We start from the raw sequence: 15,921 nt of genomic DNA, 5'->3' as shown, positions 1-15,921 counted from the left end.
ATGCAGCTATACATATTCTTTTTCAGATTATTTTTCCTTATAGTTTATTACAAGATTGAATTGAATTGAATATAGTTCCCTGTACTACACGGTAGGACCTTGTTCTTTATTTTATGTAGTTTGTATTTGAAAATCCCTAAATTCTAATTTATCCCTCCTCTACCCCTTTTCCCCTTGGTAACCATAAATTTGTTTTCTGTGTCTGTGAATCTGTTTCTGATTTGTAAATAAATTCATTTGTATCACTTTTTTAGATACCACATATAAGTGATAGCATATGATACTTGTCTTTCTCTGCCTGATTTACTTCACTTAGTATGATAATCTTTAGGCCTATGTATTTTGCTGCAAATGGCATTATTTCATTTTTTTTTTAATGGCTGAGTTATTTTTGCTATTATTTTTCTGCTTTCTCTCCCCTTGACAATTTAAGCTGCATGAATGCAGAGGTTGTGCCAGTTTTATTTACTGGTTTATTTCTAGCATCTACAACAAAACCAGGTGCAAGACAAGTGTTAAATATACTTTGTTAAATGAATGAATAATGCAATCATACAACAGTGAAAATGAATAAACTTTTCATATATGAAGATAGGTGAACCTAGTAAGTTTAGCATGTAAGTCACATTCAGCGTGTAAGTCACAGAAAAACATAGCAGATTCTATTTACATAAAGATGGAACACCTTGCAAAAGTAAGCACATTGTTTTAGGGGCACCTGCTTGAGATGTACTAATCAGGCTAAGCCAGGAAATACTTAACACAGTTTAGAAAAATGAGGAACATCATGGACAGGTCTTCTGAGATTCTGGTCAAGTTCTCTTTTGAAGCAGAATGTTGAGTATATGGGTTAGTTTCATTATGCTTAAACATACTTGTTCATACATTATCCTCCGTGTACACATTAAAATAATTAAAAACAATCAAAACTAGCTGGTAGGAGCTAGGTAGCACTGTCCTTAAAGGCGTCAAAATTCAGGGTTTTTATTCAAATGATTTTGCCTGTCTAACAAAACAAGTCACGCAGCTGATTTAGGCAGGAAGCATTTTGGAGGAGATAACCGGCCTTATCTGTTAACGTGAACGGCCCCTCGCACTGCAACCCCAGGAGACTAACAGCTAGGCCCAACAGCTCCCCAGAAGGGAGACCCTTCCCGTCTGGGAAGTGGCGGCGCCGGCGGCGCCCCTGGGAAGTGTAGTAGGCGCGAGCCCATAGGCATGCCGGGAGTCGTAGTTCTCCTGGGTTTGCGGGGCTGCAAGGAGGGCTCGCGGCTTTCTCGGGGCTCGTGGCGCGGGTGATCCCGGCTTTGCTAGGGCGGCCTACCAGGGACTGAGATCCTCTCGGTTGCATCTTCCGGTGGCAGTCAGAGCCAGCACGTGTGCGGGTCTGGGCTGGGAGGTGTGCCGGCCGGGCGGGGCTGCGCGCAGGCACCAGGGAGATACCGAGGCCGAGTGGGTCTGGAGGCGGTCTGCACGGCCCAGGCCGCGATGCTTCAAGGGGAGTCGCTGCCCTGCCCCCACTCCCACCCCTCCCCAGGGAGAGTCGCGGGGAGGGAGCGCCCCGTCAGGTGAGTTGGGGTCGTCCGGGACTGCTGTTGGTGGGAGTCTTTTGTGGCTGGCTTTTCAGAAATTTCTGATGAAACAGACAGTAACAACAATAACAATGCCTTTGGAGACATCTGTGCCAGGTGCTAGTCTGGCGCCTTGGATGAATGAATTCATTTCAAGCTCAGATAATAGGTAGATCCTGTTTTACAGATGAAGAAAATGAGGCACAGGTGGACAGCTAATTTGCCACATTAACTGGGGCCTTGGACTCCACCATGATCCTTTTTGCCTCTACTGTATACTTAGCAGTTTTGTTTCTTGGGGAAGGTCACTAGACTCCCTGGTTCTCAGCCTCCCTCACATCTGTAATATGAGGTAGCAATACTTTTTAGAGTGGTTGTGCGGATTAAATAATACATGCAAGATTCAAGATGGGGAGATGTGCATCGTAGAGTAACTATGGTACTTGTACAGCAGCTTTCCTTCTCTGGCTGACAGTACACAGCACACTCGGTTTGTTGAGCTTTCATGCCAGGTGCTGTACCTGTAGAGCCTCCTGCAAACTTAGGTGGCTAGTGCAGCAGCCTTGGCCACCACTCTTCTCTGACAGTGGTCTGCCGACGTCTCTTACCTGGCTTTCCCAGTTGGGGTTTGTGTATGAAGAACAGGATTTGGGGAGCTGTGGATGCTAAAAGAGGTGGCACTTGCGGAATTTGTGTTTAGGAGTGGCATCCAAATTGGTGTGCATTATGTGCGACACTTCCCTGGAAAGAACACAGCAGTCCAGGAAAGAGCCACTCAGGAGCACCTATTGGTCATCCTGTTGAAGGAAGGGGGACCCCTTCCAGGGCCCGAAACTGGGCTCTTGTCTAACACTCGGAAATGAATTGTCCGAGGAGACACATGTGCTGACAAAGCAAGAGATTTTATTGGGAAAGGGCACCCGGGTGGAGAGCAGTAGGGTAAGGAAACCCAGGAGAACAGCTCTGTCACATGGCTTGCAGTCTCGGGTTTTATGGTGATGGGATTAGTTTCCGGGTTGTCCTTAGCCAATCATTCTGACTCAGGGTCCTTCCTGGTGGTGCACACCTTGTTCAGCCACGATGGATGCCAGAGAGAAGGATTCTGGGAGGTGGTCAGACAGGTAATGTCTCCTTTTGACCTTTCCCGAACTCTTCTGGTTGGTGGAGGCTTATTAGTTCCCTGTTCCTTACTAGGACGTCCTGTTGTAAAACAACTCATGCAAATGGTTACTATGGTGCCTGGCCAGGATGGGTGGTTTCAGTCAGTGTGCTTCCCCTAACAACTCCATAGAAAAAGAGACGACATGTGTGGGCAGACTCCTTTATTGTGGTTTCTTCAGGAAGGAAAGGGTGAAGCAAGGCAAACAGGCTTAGGATTGGCTAGATAGGTTTGAAAGTGGCAGTCTGGGACACTCACATTCGCTGTGACCATTTGAATGTATAGTTGAAAACTATCTTCAGGACTCCAGAAGCCTGTGATGAGTCGCAATTTGCTTAGATACAGCTAATAGAGCCCAGTGGATGCTAAAAAGCATCTATATATGGAAATTAGAAGTATGGTTAATACAAGGTGGAGGTGGAGGTTGGCAAATTGTCTTAGAACTTAATTGGCTTAGTAGGCACACTTTTCGGAGAAGGCAATGGCATCCCACTCCAGTACTCTTGCCTGGAAGATCCCATGGACAGAGCAGCCTGGTAGGCCGCAGTCTATGGGGTCGCGAAGGTCAGACATGACTGAGCGACTTCACTTTCACTTTTCCCTTTCATGCATTGGAGAAGGAAATGGCAACCCACTCCAGTGTTCTTGCCTGGAGAATCCCAGGGACGGGGGAGCCTGGTGGGCTGCTGTCTATGGGGACGCACAGAGTCGGACACGACTGAAGCGACTTAGCAGCAGCAGCAGCAGGCACACTTTTAAACTTGGTTTGTGTCATTTATATGGCATGACTTTGTTCGGTCCTAATAGACATTATGGGTAGTTGTAACTTCCTTTTTCCAAGCCATGCTTTGACACCAGAGTTCTTCATGACACCTTTTTTCTTTGCAGATCTACCTTGTCAAGCACTCTGCTCTCCCTTGACAGGAAAACTGAGAAGGAAAGAATGGCCTTGGATTTGCTGCCTGCTCAGGTGACAGTAAGTACATTTTGTCTTTTCCATGAATTTCCCACTGTGTTCAGAGATGGTGGATATATTTCCATTCTTTGTCCAGCTACTTTGCTTTCCAGTGAAAACTATGGTGAATCTAGAGTCTGATGGTTTTTCCCATGATCCTGGACTTACCAAGGGGTTGCTGAGGAATGTGCATCCTCTGTCCCTAGACAGAGGTCACTCTTAATTCACACCCAAACTCACTTCATGAGCAGGGATTGAGTCGGCTCTGAACATAGGCTTCCAGATAGGATAGGTGCTTGGTGAAGAGCAGGGGTATAGGCAGTCTTTATCGTCACCGGTGATAGGGTGTCACTGGAGCAAAGCCATGGAAGGGCCAAGAGACACGCTCAGTAGGCATTGTTGAGCACTGACAGTGTACAGGGTGCTGTGCGTGTCACGGGGGATACAGAGGGGATATAGAGAGGAGAGGTGTTATTTCTGTCCTCAGGGAGTTTGGTACTGATCTTAGGAAATGACCAAATGCCCAAGAAAATTCAGGGAAGAGATTGGAGAAGTGGAGTTATTTTGAGCTGATACTGAAGGTTAGGACTGACACCTGGTGGGCATCACAGAAGGAACTGAACTTGACCTGGGCTCTCAGGCTGACACTGGGGAGGACAAAGGACTCCCTCTTTCTTGGCACTTTCTCTGCCTTGTGCAACTGTGATGCTAAGCCATCTCATATCCCTCTCGTCCATTGGGTGCCTCTATCTCCTTCTCTTTTGTTTTTTTCCCTGCTATTTCAGATCCCCCTCCGGCTCTTGTTTCTTGGTCCTTTCGAGATCTCTTTTCATTATTTAACTCTCTTTTTTTCTCAGGATCTTTATTGACTCTCTCTCCTCAGACCTGAACTTTTTCCTAAAGATCCAGTCTGTCATTCCCAAACTCGTATGAAATATTTCTACATGGAAATTCTGTTATTCTCCCAACACCAACTTTCTTCCCTTGTTTGTCACTGGCTGCTTTTCTAAAAAGTAGTAGCAGCCCACAGTTTGAAAATGTGGACTCTGGAAGTTGATTTTATGAGTTCACATGCGGACTAAGAATGTGATGAAATAAAATTAATTTCTCCCTCTGTGCTTATTTCCTCATATGTAAGTGTGGTTAGTAATATACATGCCTCGTTTAAACTTGCTAATAGAGGACTGCTAATATCTGCATTTTACAGATGGGGAAACTGGGGCACAGAGAAGCAATTAACTTAATCACAGTTTTGTTGTTCAGTTGCTCAGTCATGTTCAACTCTTTGCAACCCCATGGACTGCAGCATGCCAGGTTTCCCTGTCCTTCACCATCTGCTGGGGCTTGCTCAAACATGTCCATAGAGTCAGTGATGCTATCGAACCATCTCATCCTCTGTCGTCCCTGTCTCCTTCTGCCTTCAGTCTTTCCCAGCATCAGGGTCTTTGCTAGTGAGTCGGCTCTTGACATTAGGTAGCCAAAGTATTGGAGCTTCAGCTTCAGCCTCAGTACTTCCAATGAATACTCAGGATTGATTTCCTTTGGGATTGACTGGTTTGATCTCCTTGCAATCCAAGGGACTCTTAAGAGTCTTCCAAAACAGTACAGTTCAAAAGCATCAGCTCTTCGGCATTCAGTTTTCTTTATGGTCCAACTCTCACATCCATACATGACTACTGGAAAAAGCATAGCTTTGACTAGATGGACCTTTGTCGGCAAAGTAATGTTTCTGCTTTTTAATATACTGTCTAGGTTTGTCATAGCTTTTCTTCCAAGAAGCAAGTGTCTTTTAATTTCATGGCTGCAGTCACCATCTGCAGTGATCTTGGAGCCCAAGAAAATAAAGTGTGTCACTGTTTCCATTGTTTCCCCATCTATTTGCCATGAAGTGATGAGACTGGATGCCATGATCTTCATTTTTTGAATGCTGAGTTTTAAGCCAACTTTTTCACTCTCCACTGTCCACTTCATCAAGAGGCTCTTTAGTTCCTCTTCACTTTCTGCTATAAGGGTGGTGTCATTTGCATAACTAAGGTTATTGATATTTCTCCCTACAATCTTGATTCCAGCTTGTGCTTCATCCAGCCTGGCATTTCACATGATGTATTCTGCATATAAGTTAAATAAGCAGGATGACAGTATACAGCCCTGACATACTCCTTTCCCAATTTTGAACCAGTCCGTTGTTCCATATCCAGTTCTAGCTGTTACTTCTTGACCTGCATACAGGTTTCTCAGGAGGCCGGTAAGGTCATCCGGTATTCCCATCTCTTGAAGAATTTTCCACAGTTTGTTGTGATGCACAGTCAAAGGCTTTGGTGTAGTCAATGAAGCAGAAGTAGATGTTTTTCTGGAACTCTCTTGCTTTTTCTATGATCCAATGGATGTTGGCAATTTGATCTATGATTTCTCTGCCTTTTCTAAATCTAACTTGAACATCTGGAAGTTCTTGGTTCACGTACTGTTGTGCCTGGCTTGGAGAATTTTAAGCATTACTTTGCTAACATGTGAGATGAATGCAATTGTGCGGTAGTTTGAACATTCTTTGGCACTGCCTTTGGGATTGGAATGAAAACTGACCTTTTCCAGTCCTGTGGCCACTGCTGAGTTTTCCAAATTTGTGGACATATTGAGAGCAGCACTTTCCCAAGATCATCTTTTAGGATTTGAAATAGCTCACCTGAAATTCCATCACCTCCACTAGCTTGGTTTGTAGTTATGCTTCCTAAGGCCCACTTGACTTCACACTCCAAGATGTCTGGCTCTAGGTGAGTGATCACACCATCATGATTATCTGGGTCATGAAGATCTTTTTTTGTATAGTTCTTCTGTGTATTCTTGCCACCTCTTCTTAATATCTTCTGCTTCTGTTAGGTCCATACCATTTCTGTCCTTTATTGTGCCCATCTTTGCATGAAATGTTCCCTTGGTATCTCTAATTTTCCTGAAGAGATCTCACAGTAGTACAGCTGACTTTTGAACCCAGACAAGACAGTCTATACAGTTAACATGCTCTGAAAAAGTATTATGTAAAGTATTAAGAGCAGCTCATGGTACAGATTAAATCTCAATAAATGCTAGCTGTCACTATTGTTAGTAACAGCATTATTTTAGGATCTGCCAGATTTGGTCCTGAAATCTCTAGGCTAGACTTTACTTCGATTCTTTAGTTACAAGAAGATGGATGTTTCCAGAAACCAGAATATAAAATCAGCACAATGCACTGCAAAGCAAAACCCAGCAGTAACCTGGGCTACCCTCTGTCAAGAGGTAGGACTTCCACTGTCTGAGCTTTCCCACACTCCCAAGCTGGAGAGACTTACTTGATTTTGGCTAAAGGAAGATGTAGAGTAGTATGTTTGCAATGCAGAACCAGTGGAGATGCAAACTGTGGACCAGTAATTTAGTATATAACCCTTTTGATTAAGTCTCTTAGAGCCGAAGTGACCCAATTACAGATCTCATTACTTCCTTTGAACCAGTTCAGTAGTAATACTCAATTTCAACTTCTTTCTTCATTAAGGGTCATAAAAGGTGAATTTCTCTCTGCTGTCTGTTAGAAAAATCAAATAGCAAACAAACATAATTTTTGGAAAAAGCAGGATATTTCCAGATTTTACCAATATTCCTTATTCTCTTCTACTTCCATGCAGCCTGTAATTTATCCTGTGGGAAAAAGGTACATAGGACTCGGTGCTATTGATTTATAGTTTGTCAGTTAACTTTTTTTGGCCATAAATCAATATTTGTTTTTGTTATTGTCACTATTTAAAAAATTTTTTTTCAGGATAGTTTCAGATTGCAAAGATACTACCATAATTAACATACACCCTGTACCCAGTTTTCCCTGTTACTAACATTTTGCATTATTATGAAATATTCATTGTAGTTAATGAGCCAGTATTGATACACTGTGATTAACTAAAGTCCATGCTTTATTCAGATTTCTTTAGTTTTTCTCTGAGTCCTTTTTCTGTTCCATCCCATCCAGGATGCCACACTACATTTAGTTGTCATATTTCCCTTAGGCTCCTCCTGGCTCTCAGTTTCCCACCTCTCCTCATTTTTGATGACCGTAACAGTTTTGAAAAGTATTGGTTAGATAGATGTTTTGTAGAATGTTCCTCTGTTATGGTATGTCTGATGTTTTTCTTAATGTAGGGCTGAAGTTAGAGGTTTTGGGGAGAATTAGAGGTAAAGTGTAATTCTTATTACATCATCAAAACTACATATTAATAACATAACTCATCATTGTTGATATTGACCTAATCACCTAACTAAGGTATTTTTGCCAGGTTTCTCTATAGCAAACTTTCTTTTTCCATCTTCCCACACTGTCCTCTTTGAACAGAAGTCACTATGTGCAGCCCACATATAAGGAGGAGGGGGTATGTTCCATCTCCTTGAGGGTAGAGAATCTACATAAATTATCTGGAATTCTAAATGGAGGAATGTCACGTCTTCCCCATTTATATCAATATGGATTTTCAGATTTTTATTTTATATTTTAGGTTATAATCTAGAACTGCTTTATTTTGTTTGCTCAAATTGTTCCATCTTTGGCCAGTAGGAGCTCTTTCACTTTTTACTCTGTCCCTTTGACATACCACTATCAATATATACTTTTTTTGTTTTGCTTTTGGAGCACTTCCTTACGTTGGGTACTATAAGATGCTCTAGGCTTCCCAGTATCAAAATCAGCTACTTCTCTAGTAGCCTTAGTTCTTTTTCTTGGAGAATAATATTAAAAAACAAGATCTGGGCCTTAGGTTTACTCATTGCTACTGGCGTGTCTTTGCTTTTAGATTCTCTTAGCTGACAAGGAAATATACGTGTATACTAACCTCTGTGTGTGTGTGTGTGTGTATTTTTATATGTAACCATCTGTGTTTTGTGTATGTGTGTACATTTCTATATGTAACCATTTGTATCTGTGTTAAGCTATGTATTAGTTCATACTGATATCTCCAACTTTAATTTATTACCATGGGGATCTTTCTAGCCTGCTCCCCTTCCTTACCTCTAACCTCCCATTCCAACAACAGTGAGAAACATAGCTCCCACCATCTGCCATCCTTTGACTTTAACCATTCAATTCCAGTCTATATGTGTAAAAAATAGACATCACTTTGTTGGCAAAGGTCCATATAGTCAAAGCTATGGTTTTTCCAGTAGTCATGAATGGATGTGAGAGTTGGACCAATAAAGAAAGCTGAGTGCCAAAGAATTGATTCTCTTGAACTGCGGTGTTGGGGAAGACTCTTGAGAGTCTCTTGGACTGCAAGGAGATCAAACCAGTCAATCCCAAAGGAAATCAACCCTGAATATTCATTGGAAAGACAGAGGAGCCTGGAGTGCTACAGTCCTTGGAGTTGCAAAGAGTCATAGACAACTCAGCAACCGAACAACAACAAAAAACTACTTTACCGAAAAAAACTTCTTTATCGACTAGAGTACAATACTTATGTACAGTTCCTTTTGTCTTACAGCCCCCACTCATTTCCAGAGTTAAGAAAGTCGGCATCATTTGTACCACTTCCTCCATTAGGTTATGTCATACATTTGATTATGTTTAGATGGTTCTCTCAGATTCTCTGTTCCATCCTGGGATCCCCCAACATCCTAAATGACTTTTTAAAATTTGCATACATTAAATTTCACTCTTTGTGTTGTAAATTTCTATGAGTTTTGAAAAATGCATTGTGTCTTATAGCCACCATTACAATATTATACAGAATAGTTTCACTGTCCAAAAAATTTCTCTTTACTCCACCTATTCAACAATCTTCCTCTGCCCCACTCCAAACCACTGGCAACACAGATCTTTGTACTGTCTCTACATATCAGTAATACTTCTTTTTTTTTTTTTTAAATAAATGATTGTCCTGCAGTTTGCAGTATAAATTACCACTAATTGTGAGTCTACCTTTGAATAATACTTCCTACGTACTACAAATACCTTGTTAACAGAGTAATCCCAATTCTTCCCACCCATCTCTTATGGCATTATTGTCAGTCATTTTACTCATCACTTAATATAATCACCAAATTCATTGTTATTATTACTTTAATTAAACAGCTATCTTTTAGATCAATTAAGAATAAGAAAAATATCTTGATTTATTCCTTCTTTGTCACTCTTCCTTAATGTAGATTCACATTTCTGATCTGTGTTATTTTCTTTCTCCCTGAAGAACTTCTTTCATCATTTTCTTGCAGGACAGATCTGCTGGTAATGAATTTTTTGTCTGAGAAAGTATTTTTCATCACTTTGATTTCCCTGAATATGGAATTGTAGATTAGTGTTTTCTTTAAATACTTTAAATATTTATCTTCATATTTCTGTGGTTTCTCATGAGATCCACTGTAATTCTTAGATAACATGTGTTTGTTCCTCTGTAGGTAACATGTATTTTTCCTTCATTTTTGGATTTCTGTGTTTGAATATGATATGGTTTTTTGCTGTTGTTCACTTGCTAAGTCATGTGCAGTTCTTTGTGATCCAGTGAACTGCAGCACAGGAGGCTCCTCTGTCCTCTATTAACTCCTGGAGTTTGCTCAAATACATGTCCATTGAATAGGTGATGCCATCCAATCATCTCATTCTCTGTTGCCCTCTTCTCCTTTTGCCTTCAATCTTTCTCACCATTAGGGTCTTTTCAAATGAGTCGGCTCTATGTATCAGGTGGCCAAAGTGTTGGAGTTTCAGCTTCAACATCAGTCCTTCCAGTGAATATTCAGGACTGATTTCCTTTAGGATTGACTGGTTTGATCTTGTGGTCCAAGGGACTCTCAAGAACCTTCACCAGCACCACAGTTTGAAAGCATCAGTTCTTCAACACTCAAGACATTTTTATGGTCCAACTCTCACATCTGTACATAACTATTGGAAAAACCATAGCTTTGACTATATGGACCTTTGTCAGCAAAGCAATGTCTCTGCTTTCTAATATGCTATTTACATTTATGATAGCTTTCCTTCCAAGGAGCAAGCATCTTTTAATTTTATGGCTGCAGTCACTGTCTGCAGTGATTTTGGAACCCAAGAAAATAAAATCTGTCACTGGTTCCATTTTTTACCCTTATATTTGCCATGAAGGGATGAGATTGGGTGCCATGATCTTAGTTTTCTGAATGTTGAGTTTTAAGCCAGCTTTTTCACTCTCTTCTTTCACCCTTATTCAGAGACTCTTTAGGCCCTCTTCACTTTCTGCCATTGGAGTGGTATGATCTGCACATCTGAGGTTTTGATATTTCTCCTGGTAATCTTGATTCCAGCTTGGGATTCATCCAGCCCAGCATTTCACATGATATATTCTGCATATAACTTAAATAAGCAGGGTGTACTCCTTTGATGTACTCTTTTCCCAATTTCTAACAGTTAGAACTTGACATGGAACAACAGACTGGTCCAAATTGGGAGAGGAGTACGTCAAGGCTGTATATTGTCACCCTGCTTATTTAACTTATGTGCAGAGTATATCATGCAAAATGCCAGGCTGGATGAAGCACAAGCTGGAATCAAGATTGACGGGAGAAATATCAATACCCTCAGATATGCAGATGACACCACCCTTATGGCAGAAAGCGAAGAAGAGCTAAAGAGCCTCTTGATGAAAGTGAAAGAGTTGAGTGAAAAAGTTGGTTTAAAACTCAACATTCAGAAAACTAAGATCATGGCATCCAGTCCTATCATGTCATGGCAAATAGATGGGGAAACAATAGAAACAGCGACACACTTTATTTTCTTGGGCTCCAAAATCACTGCAGATGGTGACTGCAACCATGAAATTAAAAGACACTTGCTCCTTGGAAGGAAAGTTATAACCAACCTAGACAGCATATTCAAAAGCAGAGACATTACTTTGCTAACAGAGTTCCGACTAGTCACAGCTATGGTTTTTCCAGTAGTCCTGTATGGATGTGAGAGTTGGACTGTAATGAAAGCTGAGTGCCAAAGAATTGATGCTTTTGAACTGTGGTGTTAGAGAAGACTCTTGAGAGTCTCTTGGACTGCAAGGAGATCCAACCAGTTAATCCTAAAGGAAATCAGCCCTGAATATACATTGGAAGGACTGATGCTGAAGCTCCAATACTTTGGCCACCTGATGCGCAGAACTAATTCCTTGGAAAAGACCCTGATTCTGGGAAAGATTGAAGGTGGGAGGAGAAGGGGCCAACAGAGGATGAGATGGTTGGATGGCATCACAGACTTGATGGACATGAATTTGAGTAGGCTCTGGGAGTTGGTGATGGACAGGGAAGCCTGGCAAGCTGCAGTCCGTGGGGTCACAAAGAGTCAGACACGACTGAGTGACCGTTTCCCCATTTGGAACCAGTCCGTTGTTCCAGGTCAGGTTGTAGCTGTTGCTTCTTGACTTGCATACAGGTTTCTCAGGAGACAAGATAGTCTGGTATTCCCATCTCTTTAAGAATTTTCCATAGTTTGTTGTGATCCACACATTCAAAGCTAGTGAAGTAGAAGTAGATGTTTTTCTCGAATTCTGTTACTCTGTCTATGGTACAAGAAATGTTGGCAATTTGGTCTCTTGTTCCTCTGCCTTTTCTAAACCTAGCTTATACGACTGGAAGTTCTTGGCTCACATACTGCTGAAACCTAGGTTGTTGGATTTTGAGCGTAATCTTGCTAGTGTGTGAAATAAATCCAATTGTACCATAGTTTGAACATTCTTTGGCAGTGCCCTTCTTTGAGATTGAATGAAATCTGACCTTTTCCCGTCCTGTGGCCACTGCTGAGTTTTCCAACTTGCTGGCATATTGAGTGCAGCACTTTCACAGCATTATCTCTCGGATTTTAAATAGCTTGGGTGGAATTCTATCACCTCCACTAGCTTTGTTCATAGCAATGCTTCCTAAGGCCCACTTGACTTCACCCTCCAGGATGTCTGGCTCTAGGTGAATGACCATACCATCATGGTTATCCAGGTCATGAAGATCTTTTTTGTATAGTTCTTCTGTGTATTCTTGCCACCTCTTCTTAATCTCTTCTGTTTCTGTTAAGTCCTTGCTATTTCTGTCTTTTATCATGCCCATCCTTGCATGAAATATTCCCTTGATATCTCCACTTTTCTTAAAGGAATCTGTAGTCTTTCCCATTGAGTTGTTTTCCTCTATTTCTTTGCATTTTTAATTTAAAAAGGCCTTCTTATTTCTCCTTGCTATTCTCTGGAGCTCTGCATTCAGTTGTGTATATCTTTCCCTTTCTCCCTTGCCTTTCACCTCTCTTCTTTCCTCAGCTATTTGTAAAGCCTCCTCAGACAACAACTTTGCCATTTTGTATTTATTTTTCTTTGGGATGGTTTTGGTCACTGCCTCCTGTACAGTGTTACAAAACTCCATCCATAGTTCTTCAGGTGCTCTGTCTACCAGATAAAATCCCTTGAATCTATTCTTCACCTCCACTGTATTATCAAGTGTGCTAAATCACTTCAGTTGTATCCAACTCTTTGCAACCTTATGGACTGTAGTCCACCAGGCTCCTCTGTCCATGGGATTCTCCAGGCAAGAATACTGGCCTGGGTTGCCATTTCCTCCTCTGGGGGATCTTCCCAACCCAGGGATCAAACCCATGTGTCTTATGTCTCCTGCATTGGCAGAGGGGTTCTTTACCACTAGTGCCACCTGGGACACCCTACTGTTTAATCATAAGAAATCTGATTTATGTCACACCTGATTAGCTTAGTAATTTTCCCTACTTTTGGCTTCTCTGGTGGCTCAGATGGTAAAGAATCTGCCTGCAATGCGGGAGACCTGGGGTTGATCCCTGGATTGGGAATCTCCCCTGGAGAGGGGAATGGCACCCCCCTCCAGTATTCTTGCCTGGAGAATTCCATGGACAGAGGACCTAGGTGACTACAGTCTATGGGGTCCCAAAGAGTTGAGCACAACTGAGCGACCAACACTTTCATTTTCAGTTTTCCTACTTTCTTCAATTTAAGGCTGAATTTTGAAATAGAGTGCTCATCACCTGAGCCACAGTCAGTTCTGGGTCTTGTTTTTGCTGACTGTATAGAGCTTCTCCATCTTCTGCTGCAAAGAATATAATCAGTCTGATTTTGGTATTGACTTTTTAATGATGTCCATGTGTAGAGTCATCTCTTGTGCTTTGAAAGGGTGTTTGCTATGGCCAGTGTATTCTCTTGACAAAACTCTGTTAGCCTTTACTTCATTTTGTATTCCAAGGCCAAACTTGCCTGCTACTCCAGGTATCTCTTGACATTCTACTTTTGCATTCCAGTCCCCTATGATGAAAAAGACTTTTTTTTTTTTTGGTATTTGTTCTAGAAGGTCTTATAGGTCTTCATAGACCTGATCAACTTGAGCTTCTTCAGCATTAGTGGATGGGGCATCAATTTTGATTACTGTGATGTTGAATGGTTTGCTTGGAAACAAATTGAGATCATTCTGTCATTTTTGAGATTGTACCCAAGTACAATCACCATTACTGCAAATGGTGATTGCAGCCGTGAAATTAAAAGACACTTACTCCTTGGAAGGAAAGTTATGAACAATCTAGACAGCATATTAAAAAGCAGAGACATTACTTTGTCAACAAAGGTCCATCTAGTCAAGGCTATGGTTTTTCAGTAGTCATGTATGGATATGAGAGTTGGACTGTAACGAAAGCTGAGTGCTGAAGAATTGATGCTTTTGAACTGTGGTGTTGGAGAAGACTCTTGAGAGTCCCTTGGACTGCAAGGAGATCCAACCAGTCCATTCTAAAGGAGATCAGTCCTGGATGTTCATTGGAAGGACTGATGTTGAAGCTGAAACTCCAATACTTTGGCCACCTGATGCAAAGAGCTGACTCATTGGAAAAGACCCTGATGCTGGGAAAGATTGAGGGAAGGAGGAGAAGGGGCCGACAGAGGATGAGATGGTTGGATGGCATCACTGACTCAATGGACATGGGTTTGTGTGGACTCCAAGAGTAGGTGATGGACAGGGAGGCCTGGTGTGCTGTGGTTCATGGGGTTGCAAAGAGTCAGACACGGCTGAGTGACTGAACTGAACTGAATCCAAGAACTGCATTTTGGATTTTTTGTTGACTCTAGGGGCTACTCTATTTCTTCTAAGGGTTTCTTGCCCACAGTAGTAGATATAATGGTCATTTGAATTAAATTTGCCCATTTTCATCCATTTTAGTTCACTGACTTCTAAAATGTCAATGTTCACTTTTGCCGTCTCCTACTTGACCACATCTAATTTACCTTGATTCATGGACCTAACATTCCAGGTTCCTAAGTGATATTGTTTATTATAGCATCAGACTTTACTTTCACCACCAAACACATTCACAGCTGTACATCATTTTCACTGTGACCCAATTGCTTCATTCTTTCTGGCTCTAGTAGCAATTGCCCTCTGCTCTTCCCTAGTGGCATATTGGACACCTTCCAACCTGCAGGACTCATCTGCCAGTATCGTGTCTTTTTCCCTTTTCACACTGTTCATGGGGTTCTGACAGCAAGAACATTGTAGTGGTTTGCCATTTTCTCCTTCAGTGGACCAAAGTGTGTCAGAACTCTTCACTATGACCCATCTGTCTTGGGTAGCCCTGCAGGCTCATAGCTTCATTGAGTTATGTAAGCCCCTTCACCATAACAAGGCTGTGATCCATGAAAGAAGGTATTCCATTTATCGAGTAATTTTAAATGATCCAATTTAAATGTTGTATTTTGAACAGGGAAGGTGATATATGGTATGTCAGTAAGAATTTTAAGGGCATGTAACAGTAATCATGTTTTATTATTCACAGTTGCTCTGGATCGAGAATGCAGGCTGATAGCAGACACAATTTATCTGTCCTATACAAAGCCTGGGGTCTTAGCTGAAAGGCCCAAAGGTTAGAGGGTAGAGTCATATAAAGTATCTTTCACTCGCATGTATCATAGTTGATGCCAGCTTGTGGCTGAGACCTTAGTTAGGGTTGTTGGATCAAACAGCCACCTGTAGTCTCTGTGTGTCTTGTGCTTATAGTATGGCGGCCAGATTCCAAGGGTGAGCATCACGTGAGCCTGGTGGAAAGCACCTTCTTGCCTCAGAAGTCACGTAACTTTACCTCCACTGAATTCTAGCTGTCATAGCCCCCAGAATCCCCTGTGCAGATTCAAAGAAAGGAAATTAGGCCCCACTTCTTGGGGGGAGAAGCGTCAGTGTCGCATTGTAGAAGAGCATGTTATATGGCAGGTATACGGGTGTGGTCATCTTGGGAT

General features: G+C 41.8%; 1 protein-coding gene across 3 annotated transcripts in view; it reads left to right on the top strand.

Moving 5' to 3' along the window:
- The first annotated feature begins 1,201 nt into the window (after positions 1-1,201).
- ZNF354C (zinc finger protein 354C) overlaps positions 1,202-15,921 on the top strand; it is a 50,863-nt gene continuing 36,143 nt past the window's right edge. For 2 of the 3 annotated variants that reach the window (XM_055539598.1, XM_055539588.1), the window contains exons 1-2: positions 1,202-1,568; positions 3,619-3,706. In XM_055539598.1, the coding sequence (XP_055395573.1) occupies positions 1,489-1,568; positions 3,619-3,706 (168 nt within the window). In that variant the 5' untranslated portion in view covers positions 1,202-1,488. The remainder of the gene's footprint in view (positions 1,569-3,618; positions 3,707-15,921) is intronic. The other variant, XM_055539609.1, reaches the window with a different exon arrangement.

This window comes from Bubalus kerabau, chromosome 1, assembly GCF_029407905.1.
Source record: "Bubalus kerabau isolate K-KA32 ecotype Philippines breed swamp buffalo chromosome 1, PCC_UOA_SB_1v2, whole genome shotgun sequence".
Lineage (NCBI taxonomy): Eukaryota > Metazoa > Chordata > Mammalia > Artiodactyla > Bovidae > Bubalus > Bubalus kerabau.
Note: the sequence above shows the minus strand (reverse complement) of the source record. Positions and strands in the feature narration are given on the sequence as shown.